The sequence below is a fragment of the Garra rufa genome, chromosome 7 (assembly GCF_049309525.1).
Source record: "Garra rufa chromosome 7, GarRuf1.0, whole genome shotgun sequence".
NCBI classification, from domain to species: domain Eukaryota; kingdom Metazoa; phylum Chordata; class Actinopteri; order Cypriniformes; family Cyprinidae; genus Garra; species Garra rufa.
In genome coordinates, this window is record NC_133367.1 from 825946 (window position 1) to 850084 (window position 24139).

Here is a 24139-nt window from a genome sequence, read left to right on the forward strand (position 1 = left end):
ACTATAGACCAATATCAAATCTCCCTTTTATAGGCAAGATTATTGAAAAGGTTGTCTTTAATCAGCTGAACCACTACATAAACTCAAATGAATACCTGGACCATTTCCAATCTGGTTTCAGACCACTTCATAGCACAGAGACAGCGCTCATAAAGATAATAAATGAAATTCTGATTCTGGCAAAATATCAGTGCTGGTATTACTAGATTTTATTGCTGTGTTCGACACTGTCGATCATAACATTCTTCTAGATAGACTGGAATACTGGGTCGGGCTTTCTGGAATGGTTCTCAAGTGGTTCAGGTCATACTTACAAGGGAGAGGCTATTATGTGAGTATAGGAGAACATAAGTCTAAGTGGACGTCCATGACATGTGGAGTTCCACAAGGCTCAATTCTAGCGCCGCTGTTTTTCAGCTTGTATATGCTCCCACTAAGTCAAATAATGAGAAAGAACCAAATTGCATATCACAGCTATGCAGATGATACCCAGATTTATAGCCTTATTGCCAAATGACTACAGCTCCATTGACTCTCTCTGCCAATGCATTGATGAAATTAACAGTTGGATGTGCCAAAACTTTTTACAGTTAAACAGGGAGAAAACGGAAGTCATAGCATTTGGAAACAAAGATGAAGTTCATAAGGTAAATGCGTACCTTGACACTAGGGGTCAAAAAACAAAAAATCAAGTCAAGAATCTGGGTGTGAATCTGGAGTCAGACTTCAGTTTCAGTAGCCATGTCAAAGCAGTAGCTAAATCAGCATACTATCATCTCAAAAACATTGCAAAAATTAGATTTTTTTGTTTCCCGTCAAGACTTGAAGAAACTTGTTCATGCCTTTATCACCAGCAGGGTGGACTACTGTAATGGTCTCCTCACTGGCCTTCCCAAGAAGACCATTAAGGCCGGGCAGTTGGTGGGTGTCGGTGAAGCGCCAGTTCGGTATGTTCCGCCCTTCGGCTCTCGTCGGCTTTCGCCGGCCAAAGTTTGCCTGAATCGGCTTGTCGGGGCTGTCTGGGAAAGAGAGCGCTCTGATTGTCTGTTCAGACATCGTGACGTAACAAGCAAAGGAAAGAGTCAAGAGGGAACCGGCTTGCTGTCATCATTTCGCAATTCGCACAATTCGAAACCAACTATGGCTGTGTGGAACGAAGCTATTGAAGGCGAGCTGATCAATTTGATCCAAGACAGGCCAGCGCTGTACAACATAATGGAAGACGCTATGCAAACCCTGCGGCGGTTCTTCCAGGTTCTCTTCTTGGAATGAAAATACAGACTACTGCCATCTGCTGGTACTCAACGGTATATCTCCTCACGCATGCGCAGAAAGCACCTTCTAGTTCGTAGAACAAGACGGTTGGCTTTCGTCGGCGCTAGTTGGTTGGCGTCAGGTTGGTGTGTCCCAGCCTTTAGACAGCTGCAGCTCATACAGAATGCTGCTGTCAGGATTCTGACTAGAACCAGAAAATCAAAGCATATCACACCACCTCTCAGGTCCTTACACTAGCTTCCAGTTATGGTTAGGATAGATTTTAAAGTACTTCTACTCGTTTATAAAGCACTAAATGGCCTAGGACCTACATACATTGCAGATATGCTCACTGAATATAAACCTAACAGACCACTCATACCACTAGGATCGAGTCAGTTAGCAAAATCAAGGGTTCACACAAAACAAGGGCCAATCAAACTCTTCTGTAAAGTGCAATGCAAGACACAATTTTCACTACACAGTGATGACATTCTAAAATACAAACATTTCACGAAACACAATATTATTAAATTATATGAAATTACACTAAAATACAGAATTAAAATACATGCTTCAAAATCTGAGAAAGACAGTAAGGAAGCATTTTTGTGGACTTACAACTTTACCTTCATTCTTCCTTGCATTAAAATGCACAAACTTGGCAGTAAAAGGCAGAAAGTTATACTTTACAACACTTCTTACAAGTCTTACAAGGGTGGCAGTGTGACACAATATATATTATGTTGTAAGAATCAGGTGTGTGCGCGTTGGTAATCAGGAAGCACATAGTTTTTGACCGCAGGAGAGAGTAGCGTGCAATGATGGACTTTGATCTTGTGCTATGTCTTTAAGGTATGGGCTTTATTTAAATATATGTGAACAAGGAATTCTCACAGCAAGTTGTTTTGAGACAATCGCTATTGAAGCACAAATAATATTTCTTGGTCAAAATGCCCTTCTTGAGAACATTCATCTTCACAGCAAGTCATAAATGTAAACAAAATTAAGATACATCAAAATCATGCACCCAAATACTGACAGCTCACTTGGAAATTTCAGATTTAAGTCTTGTGATACAAGCTTACAGGAGCTTTATGTCATACAATCACACACTGTATATGTTATGTCTTATGAACTGTTCAGTGGAGGAGACTGAACATTTACTAAATATTTATTATATAAAAAAAGCTTTTGCCATGTGTCAGATATCATTAAGGAATAAATAGGTTTAATTAATATATATATATATATATATATATATATATATATATATATATATATTTAATTATTCTTTCATTAATTTTAAAAACATTTTATTTAATCAAATATACAGCACATTTCCAGAGCTCAAAGCGCATTAAAAATCAAACATGAACACAACAAAAACAGAAAAATACAAGACACACTACAGAAAATCCTGGTAGTGAAATCAAATGCATAAGCATTTGAGTAATATACAGTTATCTGACCAAAAGTCCGTGCAGCAGGAACAGTAGAGTTCAACAAACAATGTAGGCCTTTGCACGAAGTTGGTTTAATTTTCTTTTTTATCCAGGTGAGTTTAAGTTTGCTTTAGTTAGTTAGTTAGTTAGTTGGTTTTGTTTATCTTGTTTTTTTTTCCCCATGCCTTTTTACGCAATAAACTGCTACAGCCATGACCAGCAGAACAACGATACTACCAAAAACAGAGGCTCTTGCTGCTGCAGCACCTGAAGGTGGGCCTGAACCTGGAGACGCTAAAGACAGAAAGCCATTATTACTAGAGATCAACTGAGAACCAAGCTTACCAATAATTTTAGTAGAAAGATGTATAATATCTATAAATAGTGCCATGCTTGGCTTTAATGTGCATTTGAAGATGAGAGATGATCAACAGATGAAAAACAGTTACCTGGATTATTTACAATCACACCAGCATCTGAAGTGACTGATTTTCCCTTCTGCATTGACTTTCTGTTCATTTCATCTTGCTCAGCAGCAGAAACACCTGGAACACAAACCAATCAGATGGAGGAATATATTTTGTGGACAACTGTAGGCAAGAAAGTGATTACTTTATTATCGATTTTTCTTGATTTCTGAAATGTCTAAAAAGCAGCATTTATTCATGTTTATGCATTTTACATCGTCATCAAATCCTCATTTAAACAGATAATACGTTAGGTGAAAATATGATCAGAAATAGCATTAGAAGTCATCTTCGTCGAAACATAGATGTATATTTTTTAGTGGTGGGCCGTCATCGACGTTAATGTGCTGCGTTAACGTGAAACTCTTATCGGCGATAAAAAAAAAATCGCCGTTAATCTATTCTCAAAGTTGGGTTTGGAGCTGTGTCTAAACTACGCAAGCTATGATGACTTTCACCTTGATATTTTAGCGCGGATGACGTATATCTAGTCGAATTGCACTGTAGGAGGCGAGAACGAGTCTTCAACTTCTGTGAAATTACCACATCAAATGAGACGTGCAAACATGGATGCAGTTCTAAAGCCGCTTCAGGGCAGGTGCGTGCGTTGCTAGCTTTTTACTGGGGCACGTGCCCCGGTGAAAATCTGCTGTGCCCAGTAAAATCTCAAGTTTGAGTTATAATTTACTTTGATAATCCCGAAATAATGACATTAAACTATATGCAAAAACTGAATTGACCTTCTAAAAGCAACGCAGTTTAATCGAAGACTATGCACGCAGAAATCCATGCCCGTGCGCGTCTGTGTATTTTATGGCAACGCGCACGTCGTGCAGCCTTTTGCGCAGAAGTTCTTGGTTGCACAAATTACACAATGTTGTAAATGCAATTGTCAAGCAGTTTGTGATGCATTTTGGAAACAGGAGATTGGCGCCTGATCTAATGCGCCACCTGGCCCATTCTCGAATACTTTTAGTCATTATTTGGGTAGCACACATATTCTGAATGCCTTCAGAAAAATTCAAATTAGCCATTTAAATCTAGATTAATCTAGATTAATTTCAATATTTAATCTAGATTAATCTAGATAAAAAAAATAATCTATGCCCACCACTAATATATATATATATATCTATATATATATATATATATATATATATATATACACTACCGTTTAAAAGTTTGGGGTTAGTACATTTTTTTGTTTGTTTTTGTGAAGAAATTAATACTTTTATTCACCAAGGATGTATTGAATTAATAATAAAAAATGTATTAAAAGTTAATAATAAATAATTTACATTGTTATAAAAAAAATTATTTCGAATAAACACTGTACTTTTTAAACTTCACAGAAAAAAAATCACAGGATCACAGCAAAAATATTTGCACCGCAGCTGTTGATATTATCCAACATTGATCATTCTAATAATAAATCAGCATATTAGAATGTGTAACTGACAGAGATGTCAGCTATATTTCTTTCTTATTTACTTATTTTCAATATTTTGTTAAAGAATTTTAATTTGAAACTGTTTTGTTAAGAGCTGTTTGAGTGGGGGCTTTTATTATGAAAAGTGCAAAGTGAATTAGGAAGACAGATGTCTGCAGCTCATGGCAAGTTAAAAAGTGTTCATGTTCTGAAGCTTATAGGCTAGTGTATTCATCTGGAGTCAAGAACAATTTCAGATGCAACAATATCTCCTTTTGGTAATAAGCAGCCAATGAAGTAAGTTTCCGTTTGTATCATATGTGATTGATGTGGATTGTGTTGCTGTGTGGAAAAGAACAATGTCTGTATAAAGACTAGTTAAATTGTTAAAGTTAACAATTCTGTCTAAAGGATTTACAAAGCCATTTATTTCATGTATTTATTATGTTCTTTATATTATTTGTTTTTACTTTATTTGTGTGTATTCAGTTCTCACGGCATCTTGAGTTGGTTGGTTATGGTGAACCAGTCAATAAATCGTCAGTCATCAGAGAATCCTTGTGCTCGTAAAATTACTGGGGGGGGAGCTACAGAATGATTTCTGAAGGATCATGTGACACTTAAGACTGGAGTAACAGCTAATGAAAATTCAGCTTTTCTTCACAGGAATAAATTCTATTTTAAAGTATGTTAAAATAAAAAACATTATTTTACATTGTAAAAACATTTTGCAACATTACTATTTTTTTCTGTATTTTTAATCAAATAAATGCAGCCTTGATCAGCATAACAGACTTCCTTAAAGACTATTACAAGTCTTACTGACCCCAAACTTTTAAACAGTTGCTTATATATAACATGTCAAGGAAAAAACATGTAACATGGGCAGCACTAAAGCATTTAATTTGTCTGCTACTTTTTGCCAGCTCTCTCTCCTGGCTTTTGCAGACTTTGAGGTGTTTCCTGTCGTTTTAATTAAAGAGTCAAATTCGGCATAACCTTCCATTAAAAACTCTTATTCTGCTTGGGAGAAAAACTGGGCACGTTCTTTGGCCATGCTGAACAGCCAATAACAGCGTTGCTAATCATTGTTTCTATCGATACATATCCCCTTTTAAACCAACGCATGAACGCGCAATTATCTCAGATAACTCAATCCAGCGATACTAATCATAAACGACAGGTGTTTTCGGAGAACCCAATTAGCCGGATCATGATTAGCACGATGATATCATCTTGGATGTCTCATTTGATCTCAGATGTTTTAAGCAACGTACGAAGAACGAGCCCTTGGGGTCTACTAGAACAGGCTTGCTCCGATTGACTGACAGGACCAATGTGTTGTGATCGGCCAACCATTTTGAGTATGTTTGGAAAATGTAACTCAGAATTATGAACAATTAGTCTGAATGTCACTTTTATAATAAGCACAATATATGTTAGATATAAAACATATTTAACTCACCACTGACAGCAACAATGAAGATCCTGTCACTGTTGCGGCTGTTCATCAATAGTTTATAAACTCCAGCGTCTGCTTTTCTGATGTTTGTGATGGTGAGATCACCTGTGCGACTGTCCAGCTTCAGTCTGTCACTGAATATCTCTTTACACCATACATCTGTGCAGACCCTAATGTGGCTATTAATGATTTCAGCTATTCGAATGTCATGAAAATACCATTCAATTCTGTCTTGTTGATTAATTTTAACATCAGTGTGTAGAGTAACTGAATCTTGCTCCATCACATTCACATCATCTATATTAACCTCATATGCATCTGAAAAATAGAAATGAACAGCTCATTACAATCCATTTTGGAGTAGTGTTGTACCAATCAAAAAAGATCCTAGCACAACCTTTTGTGGGTGGTTCAATCCACATTTTTTAAATAGGTGCTTCATGACTAAAATACAGAAGAAATGGGTGGAGAAGCCATTTTACCAAAAATGTGTGGAACTTTCACACCCATTAGCCACTGGGCTCATTCATAACTTATTAGGCAAGACTTATCAGAAAGACTTATTAGATTACATCTACATTCATGTGCACACGATCAATCTCAATTCTACTAAAAATATAAAAATAATAGGTCAAAGCTATTAAATAGTGAATTGTATTCTAAATCTGCAATAGTAAATGCATTAAATGACACTCACCAGTGACAGTAACACTGAAACTCCTACTGATGTTGAATTTGCTGCTGTTGATCTGTAGTTCATAGAGTCCAGAGTCTGTGGTTCTGGTGTTTGTGATGATCAGAGATCCAGTCTTATGATCCAGTTTTAGCCTGTCTCTGAATGTCTCAGGACATTGATCATCTGTGCTTTGATCTCCAGTGATTTTAGTGATGAGCGTGTGATTAAAATACCACATTATCACATCATCTGGGTGTTTTATTGCACCAGGATCTAAGGTGATGGATTCTCCCTTTCTTTTCTTCAATTTATCTAGTTCAGCGGCTAAAAATACAAACCAGCATGACAGTTCACCAATTACAATAATTCAGTTTTAAATCACACTGAATGATTATGATTCAGACCTTCACTCTACAATGCTTTTTATTTTATTTTTAACATTCACTTAATGACTTACCACTGACAGAAACACCAAAGATTATTTCACTGTTATGGCTATTGATTAGTAGTTTATAAAGGCCAGTGTCTGTGATTCTGGTGTTTGTGATGGTCAGAGATCCAGTCTGATTGTCCAGCTTCAGTCTGTCTCTGAATCTCTCTTTACACTGTTCATCTGTACAGATCTTACTCTGATCTCCAGTGATTTCAGCAATGCGATCGACATGAAAATACCATTTAATTCTTTCTTTTTGGGATTTAATAAGTCCAGTGTACAGTGTGACTGAATCTCCCTCTATCACTGACAGTGGCACTACATCTGCACCAACATTAGATGCAACTGAAGTAGAAATAACAGAGAGAAATATTTCTCAAAATACATGCAAAATAAAACAGAAAAAGAACATCACTGATTTACGCATTCACTCTCACAGATGAGCTTTTAATGAAAACTAAACCATATATCCATGCAGAGATTGATACTGGTTTGAGTATTATTAATTATGAATATTATCCCTAGCTACTATAAGAAAGAGTGTTACAAAAATGTGTCTTACCAGGCTCGACGTATGCACACAATATGATGCAAAAAATAAATATCTTCATTCTGATAGAATGCAGATAATGCAGAAATAAAAAGTGTTTGGTCATTAAAAGGCTAATTCACTCTGCACCGACAGACATAGACCAACGCCGACAGTCAACCGAGTGAAGTGCGTAAATTATGTTCCAAAAACGAGATGAACTTGTCTGTGCAGAGTGAGGTGTGACGTTGCATGTAAAATGAAAGTAAGGCTAACTAAAGACCAAAATAAAAAGAAAATTTGTATTCTTACTGACTGATGATTCATGAACATTTCTCATTAACCACTTAGATTAGATCTATGTCTTTAAACTAAAATAGCATGATATAAACTGAAAAAAAAGCAATGTTCATTAAACAAGCAGTGTTGAAAGGGCCCTCGCACCCGGACTCACCACGACCTGGAGGCTTTAGGAAAACAGTAAACGGTGAGCAATAGGCATTTAAAGTGGTAAATAAAGAAGGAATAAGTATGTCAAAGTCATTTATATCCACCAAACTATAACTATAACTGGATTTTGGAATGTAGATGTCTCCACGCCAGTACTTTTATCAAACATGTAAGGTTTGGTTCAGTTTGAACATGGTTTGTCATGAGTTAGTGCAAAGCATGTTGTATTCTGTTGCCAAAAGATGGCGCTATGATTCTAACCAAATATTGGCCTTTAGATGTCTTCAGGCCAGGACTCTTGCAAATCAAGAGAAGCTATGACGAAGTAGTATGTCCCAAAGCTTGCCTACTATTCTGTCACATACTCAAGTATGTACTTTTATCTCACAAAAAGAGTATTTACATTTAAGGCTCAGTGTAAGTGTTAAGACAGAGGGACCCGGAGGCGAAGGCCGATAAAAAACAGACTCACACACGCTCACACACACATACACACACGCACACTATAATATGTCGTTATACTCCATAGAACTCTATGTAAAACTACGCTTTTTTTTGCAAAGGCCTATGTAAAGGGTTAATGGGGCCAACTGATAATCAACAGTACAATTGACAAATTTGACCCCTTCCCAACAGGGAAAACCACAAACAATCAAGAATTCATCATTATATGGTGTCATGGCTTTGCAATCAAAAAATGTGGTTATAAGAAGTCAATGGGGCAAAAACAGCCACAAACAACAAATGAGGGATAAAAAATGAAAATCTGATGCTGCGCCAAAACTAACAATGCATGAAAGCCAATGTTCTTACTAATCTTTCACATGTCCAAGACTGTTAAAAAGGTAAAAAAAAAATCCAGGCCACAATTACCTTTTATATTGAAAATTAGTAATTTTGTGTTTTTTTTTTTTCCAAAATCAGTGACATCATTTAGGAATTTGGCAATTAAAGAGTTAAAATCCAGATTTTTTTTTAAACATTTAGTATTTTTGAGCAGGACTGAGGTTGATTAATAGATTTATGCAAAAAAATTTGAAAAAAATATTTATCTGATACATTTTTACAGCAGTTTAAAGTAGTGGCTGTTTTCAGCCACGAAACATAACGAAAGGTTGTAAATTGAAACAATGCACAAGGGTTAATGGCCAATCCCGCTGTCATAAGCTTGAAAATTTAAAGCAGCAGACGAGTGTGCACTTAGAATAAACACATTTTATTATTTTTATAGTTATCATTCTTCGTGTGAACAGGCCTTAACACTATCTTCCTGGCCAACATGTAATTTTGTATTTGTGTGTTTTATTTTTAAAGGTGGTTGTGGTAGACGCAAGCTCATTGTAATTCCTCCAGAGGCAGAGGGATATTCTGCAAAAAACTTAAAATCTGTGTCATCAGGTGGGAAGGCCATATTCTATGTTGTGCCACTCCAAGATTCATTAGACACCTCTCCTCTGGCTCCTGACTCGCCTCGCTTCTCAAAGATGCCCAAGACAACATGTTACCAATGTAGTGAGGTGATGCCTCTCCAAATGTTGGCAGTGCACATCAAAACATGCATAGGAAAATTGTCCTCGGATGATGACCGTGAGGATCAGGTAAGAACTAAAGTAAGCTGTTTTTTTATGTTGTGCTAATACCATTGCATTATTAATGTATTTTCTTTAAACCTACAGATCTCTGATGTATGGGTAGTTGAGGACAAGAGCAAGGTAAACTTAGCACATCAATAGTATTAAAAGTAATTTGTTTCTATTTGGGTCAGTACTTTCATTGTTTGTAATGTACTACTTTTTTTATGGGTAACCATTCAGGTGGCTTGTCCAATTTGCTACAGAGAATTCCTGAAAGATGATATTACAATTCATGCAAGTGTCTGTGGAGAGAGGTAATTTGCATTAGTGTTTTATAATGCCTATTTATTTGTATGTCTCAATTTATGTACCAATGCCTTCTTGCATTTGGTTCAATGTAGTTTACCTACAGAGAGTTCCGTAGCAACTTGTGCAGATGAAGGTTTTCCAGTCCACACCTCTGCATGTACACCAAAAAGGTAAGAGATTTTCTAAACTGTCTTGTCTTTTTTTCATTGGGAAAAAAAAGCTAGGCTGCTAATCAGATTGTCACATGCACTAATATTACATAAGCAACCATATCTTTACTAAATCCAGATATACATCTGTTGATTCACATTTTAGAAATTTGAAACTGATCTAATATATCGTATTACATCCTTCACAGCCTTGAAGATGTTCTGACATTCCTTAAAGAGCAGGTTGACACAACAAAAGAGTTTAAGTTGTGTGTTGACAGAGAAGATCTTCCAGAAAGAGGCATTATTCAATGGAAGAGAAAGAAAACTGCATCTCCTGCCAGCCTGCTCAAGGAAGTCTATATAGGAGAGTCAGGCATTGACACTGGGGCTCTCAGAAAGGAATTTCTGACTGGTGAGTAACTTTTACTTATTTTCCTCCTCTTTGTATTTATTTTTTTTTTTTTAAGTTGATTTATATTATGGCAATTGGCAAAAAAAACAGTTTTTGCTTAAGACATGATTTCAGGCATTGAAAACCGATTCTTTGAGGGAATTGGGACCCAGGGAAAAAGTCCCAAATACTCTTTAACTGACCTTGATGACGAGAATTTCAGGTGGTTACCACAGTCTACTATCCGATGCTCATTTATTTTAATGCACTGTAAAGAAGGACAGCCTTGTGTAACTTTATAATTTTAATAGTCCTTTTTCCTTTTAAAAAAACAGAATAGTTGGAGAAATATTTGCAGTCAGTATTGCACAAGGAGGGCCTGCTCCTGCATTCCTGAGGGAATGGTGCTACAACTTTCTCTGTGCAGGAGAAGTTAACTTCAGTTGCCTGAGCAAGGAGGATGTAATGGATCTGGAATCTTATCTTCTCATCTGTAGGGTAAGCAGCTTAAAGTTCAGGGTGTGTCCAGTTTTTATTAAACATTAGTAATGTGATGAGATCTTGTGGCATATATATATATATTTCTGTGTTACATACATTTAAATAACAGAAGTACTAGGATAAAAGTTTATAGTTGGGTACAAAACAGTTGTATGTATTGTCACTCTTATCCTCTTCCGCCAGGAGGTGGCGACAACTGCACGTTTAAAAAGTATGTATCATTGAATCATGTATTCAGGAGATTGCAATAGTGAAACAAGTCTTTATTAATTGAGACACTGACTCCTTCATTGTTTTAAATTTTGTTCAAATATATTTTGTTAAAGGCTTTTTTAAAGAACCACTAGTACATTTTTGTTTAGATTTCTAGTCTTTTTTTCTTCAGAATCATGCAACTTTAGTTTACATGTTTATAACTGCATATAATTTATTAAAATAGAAGTTTATATCAAAATGCACATGCATTTTGTGTTTTTCAGTTGAATAAAATATTTTTTTTCCCCTATATATTTTATCAAAAAGTTTAAAAATCTCGTCTCGTTCTCATGAACCTCTCGTGTCTCGTCTTGTGGGATAAGTGTCTCGTCACACCCCTATTAAACATGATTCTTAACCATCTCTTTGCACTGTTGAATTTTGCAGGTTGAAGATGCTGCAGATACAGAATCTCTAATGATGCTGGCTGATGACATTGTTAGTTGTGGGTACACTAGTCAGATTAAGCATGAGCTGAAGGAAAGCATAATTCGGTGAGGTGGTGGTTTGTTGTTGTTGTTTAAAGAACCTGACATTTTATTTTAAAACATTGTCTGTTTTTCTTTAAAGGTCTATTGTCCTACACTCTACAACAAGACTGATTCCAATTTTGCAGCAACTTAAAAATGGCATGCAGTTGTATGGCCTGGTGGATCAACTGAATAAAAACTCAGAAGTATGCAAACCACTGTTTGTCCCAGGAACGATAACAAAAGTATGTTTAATAAATATTTGACACTTTAGTATTTTATTTTAATAAGGTAACCACCAATCCCCCCTTTTTTTTTTTTTTTAGCCTGATGCAGACTTCATTATGATGAACTGTCAGCCACGATACAGTGAAAAGGGAACATCAAAAGAAGCAAGTGAGAGGAAAGTGACTAACTTCCTACAAGACTTCCTGCAAGAGCTTGAAGTAGCAGGTAAATATTCCTTTTCTATATGTTTTTGCTGCAATTTTCTTAAAGAATGACCATACATGCCTCTTTGTTCAGGAACACACAGGTTAGACTTTACTTTTATTGAAGATCTAAGACAAGAATTTTGTGGGGGTTTTTTTTGTTTGAGAAGGTGATGCGGCCATTGCTGATGAGGAAGGAGATGGAGTTCTGGGGGAAACACGACCCCTCTCTGTCCCAATGGTGCTCCAGTGGATGACGGGGCAGTCTCACATTCCTATCCTCCCAGATGAAAAGAGACGGTTTAAAATTACATGTAATTTTGATCATGATTGCATGGAACGACTTGGAAATCACTCTGTATGTTATCCAATTGTTAGTGCCTGCACTTGCACAGTAACATTTCCTGTTAAACACATGAGCATGTATGAAGAGTTTAAAAGAATTATGAGTGATGCTGTTAGATATGGAGGAGGATTCTTTAAAGTTTAAAGCATGTCAGACAGGTAAACACTGAAGTTTGTTCACAGCAGTTTATTTTTAAGAACAGCACTTTAGAAAATGTTGCACTTTAGCCTGTCTCTGCGCGTAATAATACAGTAATGGGTCTTCAAACTGCATTAGTTACTGTTGTTTCATGTTCTTAAATTACTAATGTTCACAGCAGTTTGTTTATTGCCAACTCTTAAGAAAATGTTGCACATGTTCATTATACAAAATACACATACAAATAACATTCAAGAAGGTATGTAAACTTTTTTTTTTCCACAGCTTTTTTTTTTTCAAATGAGAGCTGTTGAGAAGTGCTCTGTTGCACCTATACAATGTGTTTGAACAAAAGGTAAAATAAAATGTTTGCGTAAATGTGTATGGTTGTTCTTTATTGAGCTATAGTATTGAGAAACTGGATGTACAGGTCATAACCATGTGAAGGAGAGTAAGACAGAGGATCAACAACTCTCTGCAGCTCAGTCAATGCTTGTTCCTCAAGTGGGCATTCAATTTCAGGGACCACAACTGCACCGGTAGTGTTTTCTTGTAGTATGGCACTTTCCTAGCCTAGAATCTAGACGCGCCCCTAGCGGCAGCAAATTACATTTATTTGCTTCCAAGGTCAGTCTAGTTACTCTCAATTCACTTAAAATTCCGAAAAATCCAAGATGTACCGGGCCAATCACGAGTCGGTGGGCGGGCTTAACATGATGACGCCTGAGTCCTGACCTGCGACCCTAAGTTCCGTCAGACATGAATTCCTGGTTCTGTGAATTACGCGTGGAAAACTGAACAGTATTTATATAATTTTTTACTTTGGATACACAGCCACGTCCATCTGTCCTGAGCAGGAGCTCGTTACATGTGAACGCGCTGTGGTGTAGAATACGCAAACACCGGAAGCGATCTGTGGCGTGTATACGACACTCATTGTTCACACAGTGCACAGAGATTGTGGATGTAGCGGCTATTCAAAATGGTAATTACTTGCGCTTATCCTGGTTGTTCAAACCCATTTAAAGCTAAAAGATTACGTTTGCTTACGCAAACTCATCCTGGACTTTTTCACCGATTTCCCCTTCCGGTGTTTGCGTATACTACATCAGAGCAGGGTGTAATTTGGATTTGTCTGTGCATGTTTTTGTTTACTGTTAAAGGTTTAGTGCCCATCTATGTCTATTATTTGGCTGACAGACTGCACAGTGCACTGATTTTCGTTAAAAATCTCCGTCGCTCTGACTACGTCACCTGACAGACTAACGGTGCGTTCACACTGGCACGTAGCGAGCGGGGCGAAGCGAGCGTTTTCAATTCATTCATGTGGAAGTTGAGCGTAAACGGTCGCGTGGTGCATTTTGGGATTGGAAGCGTTGCGGAGAAAGCGTTGAGAGCGGCTGAGAGCGTCAAAAGGTTGGGCATTCCTCAACCTTATGCAAATTTCGAGCGCAAAACGCCGGCGACAACCAATCGCTGTGAAGAGTAGGCAAGGCAAGATTATGACGCGTGTTTCTGAAACTGGTGGATTACTGAGCTGAAATCACATATTATTGAAAAAGTCAAGCAAAAGTAAATGTACTTTGCATGTTTTCATTATATGCTACAGTTTAGTTTTCGAACTGCCGTTAAAAGAAGACAATGGAACATAAATAGGGTGTGAACATTGTTTTTCAGAGGTGTGCTCAGCCCTAAATTAGACACTCCCCAAAGCAGTGGCGTTGTAGCGTTGCTAGCGGCACTGAGCGTGGATTTGACGCTGTAGTGTGAATGCACCGTAAGGCCGCGATCACACCGAACGCGTTTTAGCAGTTGGAGGCGCCTCTTTTGAATGGTTTTCTGTTGGCAGTGAGCGTTCTCCGCGCTGCTTATGCGCACTGGGCGCCTCGCGTTTTCGCCGCCTGCTGCGCCTCGCGGTTTTGCAGGAGCGCTCTGAGCGCCTGAAGTTGAAAAAAAATCAAATCTGAGCGGAAAAACGCCCAACGTCATTCGCGTTCTTTTCCATTGTCCAATTGAATGAATAGAGAGGCGGGCCTTCTGTTCTGGTGACGAAAGTTTACCGTTGCTTAAAAAGTCCGGAGACTGCAGAAAAGGAGGAGAAACCTTTGGTGTCTATCGTGGGTAACCCGGAGCTGTATTATTTAGGGTTTCTGCTAATATGACAGTTTACTTAACAGCAAAAACTAAGATTTTAGAGCGCTCGCGCTATAATCCTTTGATTTGGTGACTTTTAATAAAAGAGCAGTGTGCTGCGGTTTTTTTATGTTGCTAAGCAACGACCAAAACAGCTGTCCTGTCAGTCAAATCAAAGGATTATAGCGCGAGCGCTCTAAAATCTTAGTTTTTTGCTGTTAAGTAAACTGTCATATTAGCAGAAAGCCTAAATAATACAGCTCCGGGTTACCCACGATAGACACCAAAGGTTTCTCCTCTATTTCTTGCAGTCTCCGGACTTTTTAAGCAACGGTAAACTTTCGTCACCAGAACAGAAGGCCCGCCTCTCCATTCATTCGATTGGACAATGGAAAAGAACGCGAATGACGTTGGGCGTTTTTCCGCTCAGAGTTGATTTTTTTTCAACTTCAGGCGCTCAGAGCGCTTCTGCAAAAACGCGAGGCGCAGCAGGCGGCGAAAACGCGAGGCGCCCGGTGCGCATAAGCGGCGCGCAGAACGCTCACTGCCAACAGAAAACCATTCAAAAGAGGCGCCTCCAACTGCTAAAACGCGTTCGGTGTGATCACGGCCTAAGTCTCTGATTGGTTGTAGCGCTATCCTATTGCGTGGAGAGGAGTTTGAAAGACAACCGTTTATCCCACCCCTCCGGTTGAGCCCTGTCTATGGAGAGTGCCCAGACCCTACATTTATGTGGGTCTGGCTTGCCAGGCTAGCACTTTCCCAGTCTATGCCTGGATCTTGAAGATCCTATAGATTCATGGAAGTATATACATTAACATTATTGTTCACTGATACATAAAGCCTTTATTAACTACTGGTTTAAATACTGGATTTCTAGTATGTTGTTTTGTAATTTAAAAGTCTTTAAATTGTTGATTTGCATATTGTTTCTGAAGACAAATTAAATGGTTATCTCATGAAATAGAAAATGTGAAACCTGAAGGCTTTCCTCCTCTCCCAGACCTTGTACATCTCCCAGCTGCCATAGTTGTTCAGGGGAGAGATGTCCTTCTGTTCGCAGAGGGTGATTGTTCCATCCTTCAATGAAGGAATGAAGGTCTACCCTAATGCGAGGAAGAAAGATGTAATGTACCCCAAACAAGTAGTGGATGTCCGAGATGTCCAACAGCCCATCCTCCTCAAGAGTGTGTAGGACATCATAGTACTTGCTTGTGACAGCCATCCAGACATCTCTCCAAAGGCGCTCGATACTAAAATGCAATTAATTTATTAAATCAGTTCTTAGGAAAACACAAGGATTATTTTAAATTTCTAAAAATAACACATCTGAATCATTCAATGCCAATGAAATGTGAGGGAGCAACTAAATACCGCTGGTTGTGAACACTCTTTCCTGAAATAAAACTTGCTCTTCCTGTTCCACGTGTGATGTAGTGAGCAATCTCAACGTTTTCCACTCCCTGATCTCCCCTAACCCTACAACACAATTACAAGACTTTCAAATCCAGTATCTAAAAGAAGCCTTTTGTTTTGCAGATTTTATGGCAATAAAACAATGAAAATCTGTGACTTCAAGATCCCTCAATATTTTATATTTTTAATTATGTTTCGTAACTACGCATAATACCTTGATGGTAAGCCATGGAGGTGTACAGACTTCAGGAAAAATGAAAATGCTGTTGAGGCTTTATTATTAGTAGCAGCATCCAGGTACATAATCTGAAATAATATAACAAATCTGTATGACTTCCTTTACTCTGTGGAACACAAAAAGTGATGTCTGCAGACTGTTTTATTTTTCATAATTCATAAATGGCCTATAAGGTTGAAAAAGAGTAACAATAATTACTCCCATAAAATTATCAGACACATCAACATGTCTAACTCTAAGGCAGGGGTTCTCAACTCTGGCCTGCAAAATACATTTTCCTGCAGAATTTAGCTCCAACCTTGCTCAAACTCACCTACCTGTAACTTTCTACTGATCCTAAGCACCTTAAATGACATGTTCAGGTGTGTTTGATCTGGGTTGGAGCTGAACTCTGCAGGAAAATGGATCTCACAGGCCAGAGTTGAGAACCCCTGATTTAATGTCTATGTGGATTCTTAGTGCCCTTAAATTAATCTCTAAACATGTTAATAAACATTATTCAATGAAAATGTACCTTTCTTGAGTAGCCATCCACTCCACCAAACACAACAATATTGTACCTAAATGGGATGAAAAGAAATAAAACTATTAGGCAAACTATATCTTAACTAATCCCTAATCTTCCACCACCAATACACTAAAAAAATGTATTAGGCCTAAATCAGGTTTACTATGCCCTCAACCTCTACTTTATACATCAATTTGAATGTAAACATACTCTACCTTATCAGTTTATGATTGGTATCAATATGGACCAAGGAAAGGGGGCCTCACACAGAATAGCTTCGCCGTACTACACATCCAAGTTGTGTGAGCCGTGAAAAGATACCCACTGCATCGACTCTATGCATGGACGCCATCATTCGCCACCACTGAACACGAAGTCCCATTGAAACCAGATGTCCTTGGACCATGCGGTAACCAGCATTCGGCATCTGAGACTTGATAGCTGAAATTACATTATCCAGCTCAGGGTCTGTGATTGTGCTGTATGTTCCTCTGACAGAAAGATCAAATTCTTTCATTCTTCTGTGAACTGTCCTTGTAGAAACACCAAGGCATTTGGCAATGCAAGAAACAGGTAAATGTGTATCCAGCAAATCTTTTAGTTTTTCCCTCTCAATTACATTTTTTGGGCATCCAGCACCTGGACCAATGACTGTTTCCACTTCCACACTTGGCACACATGTACCCTCAATCTCAGACCTGACCAAGTGATAAAGGTTTCGCAGACCATGTAAAATCTCTGGAGGTATATCTATCTGTCCGGAAAATGATTCAAGAATAACAAGCTCATGGTGGCTAATAAAGTCCAAATAATCAAGGTTAAGGGGTTGCTGATTTATTGCAGATTGCAATTTATTCAGAAGTCTGTCCAAAAACTGCTCTCTCAGAATATCCTGTGGAATACAGGTCAAATAAAGATTCTGTCAAATAACATCTTTTAAAAAGCATGCATATTGTCATACAATATAACAAATGACAAACATAACAATATAAAGTGGACTGTTTTGCATATATTGGGCATTGCCACAAGATGTTTATGTTTAGGGGGTCACACAACTTTCACTTATTGTTATACTTGCATATATGTCATTGTTACACATATAATTTCTTTTTTATTTCATTTATTTAGCAATCCAGTTTCTCAGAACATCTCTATGTGTTTGAATAATACCAAATATGTGAAGTATTATATGGTACATTGTATTTTCCTGCATTTCATTTGATGACTTTTATTTAAAAATATTCTAAGGCAAGTGAGGTACAGTTAACACACATCTCTCAGTTCAGTGAGAAGTTAGAACTACCCCTTAATTTAGGTGTAGGAAACACTGGGACATGCCATTATGTAATAATACGATTTGATTTTGATTAAAATTAAGCGACTTACTTGTGATCGTCGAGTTGTAGACATTTGATCCTGAAAACGAATAGTATTCAAGCCATTAAGTAAGTTACACAAACGCCTCTCCTTCCATATATTTTTCTTCCGCTGTCGTCGGTAATGCAAGGAACGTTGTGATTGGTTGTCAAGCCCAGCCAATAAGAATTTGGCAGCCTCGTCTCTGATTGGCTGGAATTATGGCATATTGTAACTCTTGATTGTGTTGAGCGAGCGAGCCGTCCTTATTAAGTGAGCACTGGGGGCGGGTATCAGGGGAGCAAGCAAGTGTAACGTTTGCGCGAGCAGAAAAGAACGTCTGCGCGCACAAGAACTCTATTTAAATGCAAAATTGATATTTTTTCGCTCTAAATACTTTATTCTTTGCTAGACGAATTTTTTTCTCCACAAAACTCAGTTCGTGCGCCCTCTAAACGTGATCTTTCGCGCTCAGAATTGTGACAGAAATCTAATCCCATATCTCTTCTGCTGCATCTCTATGGCGCTGATATTAGGCTCGTTTGAGATGAGCAAAATCTGCGCAGAATCGATCACCGGTGATCAACGCAAGATGCATGCCGATTAGTAAAGTGTCCGAGTTACGTCCGACTTGCTCTGACATCGTGCTGACGTGTGCCAAAAAAGTCTCGCGATGGCGAGGCGGCTGTGTCGGATTAATCAGTCGGGAGCAGTAGCTTTTCACCGACTGCGCTGAGCAAAAAAGCACGATGGGAAACGACTGGCTGGCGACACATCTTAATGCTCATTGGTTCAAACAAATGTGATGTTGCGTTCTTTTCTAAATTTTTCTATTTTTTAATCTAAAATCATTTGGTTATGTGTTTAAATTCTGCATGAATATTCCCAAACACTATGACAGTGCGATCTCTGTGTGTGATGTGTGATTGCTGTCATATTACTATAAAAATATAAAATACACGTTTGTACTAAAGTAAAAAAGGATGATAAATACGCCTTTCGTATGGAAATAAAAAGCAGGCACTTTGAGTGTTTTGTTCATCGTATTTATTTTCATATAAAAGCAATAGAACTTAAATTATATCATGTTTATCAGCAACACAGCAGGTGATTGTGAATAACGCGATATCCGCCTTTGATCTCGTAGGTATCTGTTCCGCTTCCCAAGCTCAGAATTGACCATATGCACGGATTACTTCCTTGTTTACTCAAGCCAGCTCAGTCATTTCCGGTCAACTGTACTCTGCCGTAATATGAGCGTACTTTGTTCGTTTTCTCTACGTAATCGATTCACAATCGAAGAAAAGTGTTGTTTGTCTAAGAGGACCAAACGTCCATGTATACCGTTTCAAGAATGACAAATGCCAGTTTAAAAAAATTCGCGAGTAAATCGGCTAAATATGCGCGAGTCATTGCTATGATTGACAGTAATAACCGGACCAAGCAAATGACAAACTGATGTCAAAAAAGAGCTTAAATGATTCAGACTAAATTCAGATAACAAAACTACAGCAGTAACAAGTTTGTGTTGGTTAAATATAGGCTATTTGATAGATTTTACAGTTCAAGATAAAACTTAAAAGATGTAGTTATTCAATTTAATAAAATATTTCAAATTCCTATCGATTCATAATTAGTGCATTTTTTAATTATTATACCATAAATATTTAACGTGTTTGTAGTGAACTATATATATTAGTATTTACATAATTCACCCTTATAGGCTGTTTGTGTGTGAGCTTAATGACTTTCTGCACTTGCTATACTATAAAAGTAAAAGGTAAAAGTACTACAATTTATTATACTAGTATTTTATAATAAATCGAAAGCAAGACGTCTTGAAAAATATAAGGAGAGACAGCTGCATAATAAACAATCCTCTGCTGCCATCTATTGGTTATATGGGTAATTCCATATTATTTTAGCCAAAAATAGACGTTGTTTTCCGTGAAGTCATTTTTTCCGATGCCCTTTTTATGAATGAAAAGTGAGTCGTCCTTGAAGTACATTTTATTTCACAGCTGTAGAGTTAGAAAATAATAAAGGCTTTGAAATATTGCAAGATTTTAAAAATGTGTTCATGACTACGAAGGCAAGTTAGTGATTATCAAGAATACGATTAAGATGTCCTTGAAGAGAAATATGATAGCTGGCTAACGTTAGCCTAAACACCTTATGATAGTGTTTAGCTGTCAGCATTTAAATGTACAACTATGCAGATACGGTATGAGATTACCAGGCTCCGCATTTAAATTATATGTTGTTAAATAATATGAAACTGAATGTTCATGCCGCTAACATTGTTTATAATGTTGCAATTATAATTTTTCTCAGTTTCTGATAAGAACGAGGCACTAGATCAGTCTCAAGAGTGTCCACCTAATATATAGCACATATAAAATGAGCTTCAACGGAAGTTTACGAGCTGGCTTATCTTTATGCGGAAGTTCTAAAGAACGCTCCGTGCATAAGGTCAATTGTCCGTCTTGACTGCGCTTATTTCACTCCTCCCCTCACTGCAGCCGCCTACTCTCGCCTACATTTCAGGCGAGGCTAGGCGCATCTCAAACAAGCATATAATTAGCGCAAACTTCCGGGAACTATTGAGCGTCTCCACGATCCGCCGTTGCTGTAAAAAAAGGTCCATTAGCGTCAACGGAGTTGTCGCAACTCTATCCAAGAGGACCTGGCTGCAGACATAGGCTGCGTCCGAAATCGCATACTACTTAAGTGGGTACTACATTTAAATTTAAACGTACTACCCGACCGTTAAAACAGTACGTTCTATATGAATGTGGGTAGTATGAATGGAATTCGGACATACTACATCCGGCATATTGATGTTGTCACTTGTCTTGCGTCAGCGCGGAAATTTACACTTGAAAAGAGCCGCGTCTCAATAGATATATATACGTAGATGCCTCATTAGTGACTGTTTCTATGGGCCGTTTATACGTAAGCCGTCCGCCATTTCACTGCGGTCCACTTGACTCGGAAGCGGTAGGTCATCCGGGTATTTCTCGCCTACTGAGCAGTTGGCCACATTTAGGGACACTGCCCCCACCATCTTGTGGTGATATCACAACATTACACCATTGTCAGTGAGAAGAAAATGGCTGGAATATCAGCAAAAAAGTTCTACACCAGTTCCCGAAAGAAAAATGACCCAGGTAAAAAATCTATTCAAATTGAATGAATGAAACAAATGTATTTCTGTACAATACTGTCTCTAGTATCATATGGGGATTAAAATTTGACATATTTTAGCAAAAGTAACACTCTAGGACATCAGTAAATGTGAAGTACTCGTTTGAGGACATTGGGACTATTTAATGTTATTTATTCTACCATGTGGTTAGCTAAACTTAGGAATATTTAGATGGATAGTATTGAAAAAACAACATTTGTCTGTGTGTGTGTGTGTGTGTGTGTGTGAGCAGAGTAAATCATGGTAAATCACACTTGAAACATGGTAAATCGTAGTAAATAGTACTACAATATGGTTTATCAAGGTGAATCATGCTAGAATCCTGATTAATAATTCTAGTATGACAACAAAATATGTTATCATTACAGCGAAACGACTGCTCATTGCAATTGCAGACAACTCGGAGATGGTGGCCTTGAAAAACCCCATGCGTTGCAGAGCACAAGGCTATGGTGGCCGAGAGAGCTCAATGCGCTGCAACCTAAGAAAACACATGCAAAAAGAAAAAAACGACAACAAATAATAAAAAACATCTGCAAACAATAAAAAAGCGCTGCAAACACAAAAAAGCGCTGCAAACACAAAAAAGTGCTGCAAACACACAAAAAAAGCGCTGCAAACACAGAAAAAGTGCTGCAAACACACGAACGTTCTGCAAGCAATAAAAAAGCGAACTGAGTGGCTGTTGGTCAGAGCAGAGGTGTTGTCTGTGAACTAAAGGTGATAGTTCATCTTTATCACCTTTAGTTCACAGACAACACCTCTGCTCTGACCAACAGCCACTGAACAAATAATCAGCTCCCAGATGGGTTTGTTACTTTTTGAGGTCCCCCTGAAACATTTCCGTCTTATTTGCAACACTTTTTTTTGTGTTTGCAGCGGGTTTTTTTTTTTTTTTTTTTTGCAGCGCTTTTTTATTGTTAGCAGCACGTTTGTGTGTTTGCAGCACTTTTTTGTGTTTGATGCGCTTTTTTGTGTTTGCAGCACTTTTTTAATTGCAGCACGTTTGTGTGTTTGCAGCACTTTTTTGTGTGTCTTTTGTGCGTCCACAGCAAGCTTTTTTGTGTTTGCAGCGTTTTTTTTTTTGTTTGCAGCACGTTTGTGTGTTTGAAGAACTGTTTTTGGACTGTTACTGTTACAGTTTGCACTTTAGCTTTTTTATTAGCCATGTTTCAGGCTGTTTACATTTTATGTAGGCTATACACTCTGATGTTTACATTTTCAAATAAACTGTGAAAATGTGTCAAATGAACTTTTTTAACCAATGGAGTCTAACACATTGGATTTATCATTTTCTTTTTAATAGACCACAAGTAGTAAAGGTGCAATTCATTATTGCCCACCATTGTTTTCAACTCCACCATTCAAACATCAATCTATCCTTTTAGCATTTACATTAATGGAGATATGTTTGAAAGGGTGAAGCATTTCAAATACATTGGCCTTGCATTGGATAATCATCGCAACTTCATTCAGCATACTCATATTCATAACACCAGGACCGGAAGAAGCCCTTCATCTACACACTAAACACAGATAAAACCAATGGCCGCATACAAGATGTTTGTCCACCGTAGATCAAATCGTGTTTCTATGGAAATCAGACCACAGCAAGTTTCAGTTTGACTCAAAAGCTGAGCTGCTCTTTTCACACCTAAAGACTGCTAATAAACAATGACAGATGGTTAAAACTATCCATTTTGATTTTACATACTCAATAATTTATATATGGGCAATTCAATTAAATTACAAAACAAGATCAAATTTAAGCTCCTTTTTTTTCCCTAGAAATTTTCATTGTGTTTTTAATTATACACATTTAATCCATAAAACATCTAGATTATTATTGTTAAATGACAATAAAGAAGATTATTTTCACTATTAAAGCTGTTTTTGTTTTAATAAGAGTCAGAAGAACATTTTTATGTAACTATATGTAACTATATAACATGCGTTCACTGTGAATGAGGAGGGTCAAACTCTGTTGGGGGAGGATTCACAACAGCGGTTGTTTTCAGCAGATAGTCCTTTTAGGTCAGGGTTTACACTGAACAACTGTAGAAAATGTTTTCTTTGTTTCTTTTGTTCTGTCTGTGCTGGTGGAGTCTGACTGGTAAGTTTTAAAAGCATGTCTTATTATTATTATTATTATTATTATTATTATTACTAAAAATTCTTCAGAAAAGCAAAACAAAGTAGGCCTACTGTTAGTTTTCACCTGCTGTTATCTCTGATAGATCAGATCAACTGAAATAATATTGTGTGGTCGGCTTTACAGTTGTGACTTACAGGAAATAAAATGTATTTAAATATTAAAGTCAATGAAAAAGTATATGACAATTTCTAATGTGAATAAACTCAACCAGTGGAGGCTCAGGAAGTGAGACGCTTTTCAAATGTCGGGCACATTTTTTTCAATATTTTTTTTATGTTTTAAATGTTTAACAATATACAAATAGCCATCTCTAGAAATGATTACAAATAAATTCATTCAAAAGTAATTAAAAATGATTAGTCTAAAAACAAAAAGCCACTAGCTGACTTTAGGCTTTGTAATCCAACAGTTTT

The 24139-nt window shown here is 37.4% G+C and overlaps 4 protein-coding genes across 4 annotated transcripts in view; 2 read left to right on the top strand and 2 right to left on the bottom strand.

Annotated features, from left to right (window-relative positions):
- The window catches only part of LOC141338795 (SLAM family member 9-like), a 15062-nt gene extending 14006 nt beyond the window's left edge, over positions 1-1056 (bottom strand). Inside the window, exon 1 of the mRNA XM_073844411.1 lies at positions 885-1056. Coding sequence (XP_073700512.1) covers positions 885-1056 — 172 coding nt within the window. The remainder of the gene's footprint in view (positions 1-884) is intronic.
- The window catches only part of LOC141339276 (uncharacterized), a 727444-nt gene that overhangs the window by 387654 nt on the left and 315651 nt on the right, over positions 1-24139 (top strand). The gene's annotated exons all lie outside the window — the stretch shown is intronic.
- LOC141338796 (uncharacterized) lies at positions 1393-7593 on the bottom strand. Its single transcript, XM_073844412.1, has 7 exons — positions 7590-7593; positions 7179-7511; positions 6755-7057; positions 6061-6375; positions 3149-3244; positions 2885-2993; positions 1393-1459 (listed from the first exon to the last, which is right to left on the bottom strand). Exons 1-7 carry the CDS (start codon positions 7591-7593, stop codon positions 1393-1395), a joined length of 1227 nt encoding a protein of 408 aa, XP_073700513.1.
- Positions 7912-12788, top strand: LOC141338797 (G2/M phase-specific E3 ubiquitin-protein ligase-like). Its single transcript, XM_073844414.1, has 12 exons — positions 7912-7930; positions 9460-9743; positions 9822-9857; positions 9960-10033; positions 10121-10198; positions 10387-10592; positions 10707-10794; positions 10907-11069; positions 11715-11821; positions 11898-12042; positions 12124-12250; positions 12426-12788. The coding sequence occupies exons 1-12, from the start codon at positions 7912-7914 to the stop codon at positions 12716-12718; spliced, it is 1620 nt and encodes a 539-aa protein (XP_073700515.1). The 3' UTR covers positions 12719-12788.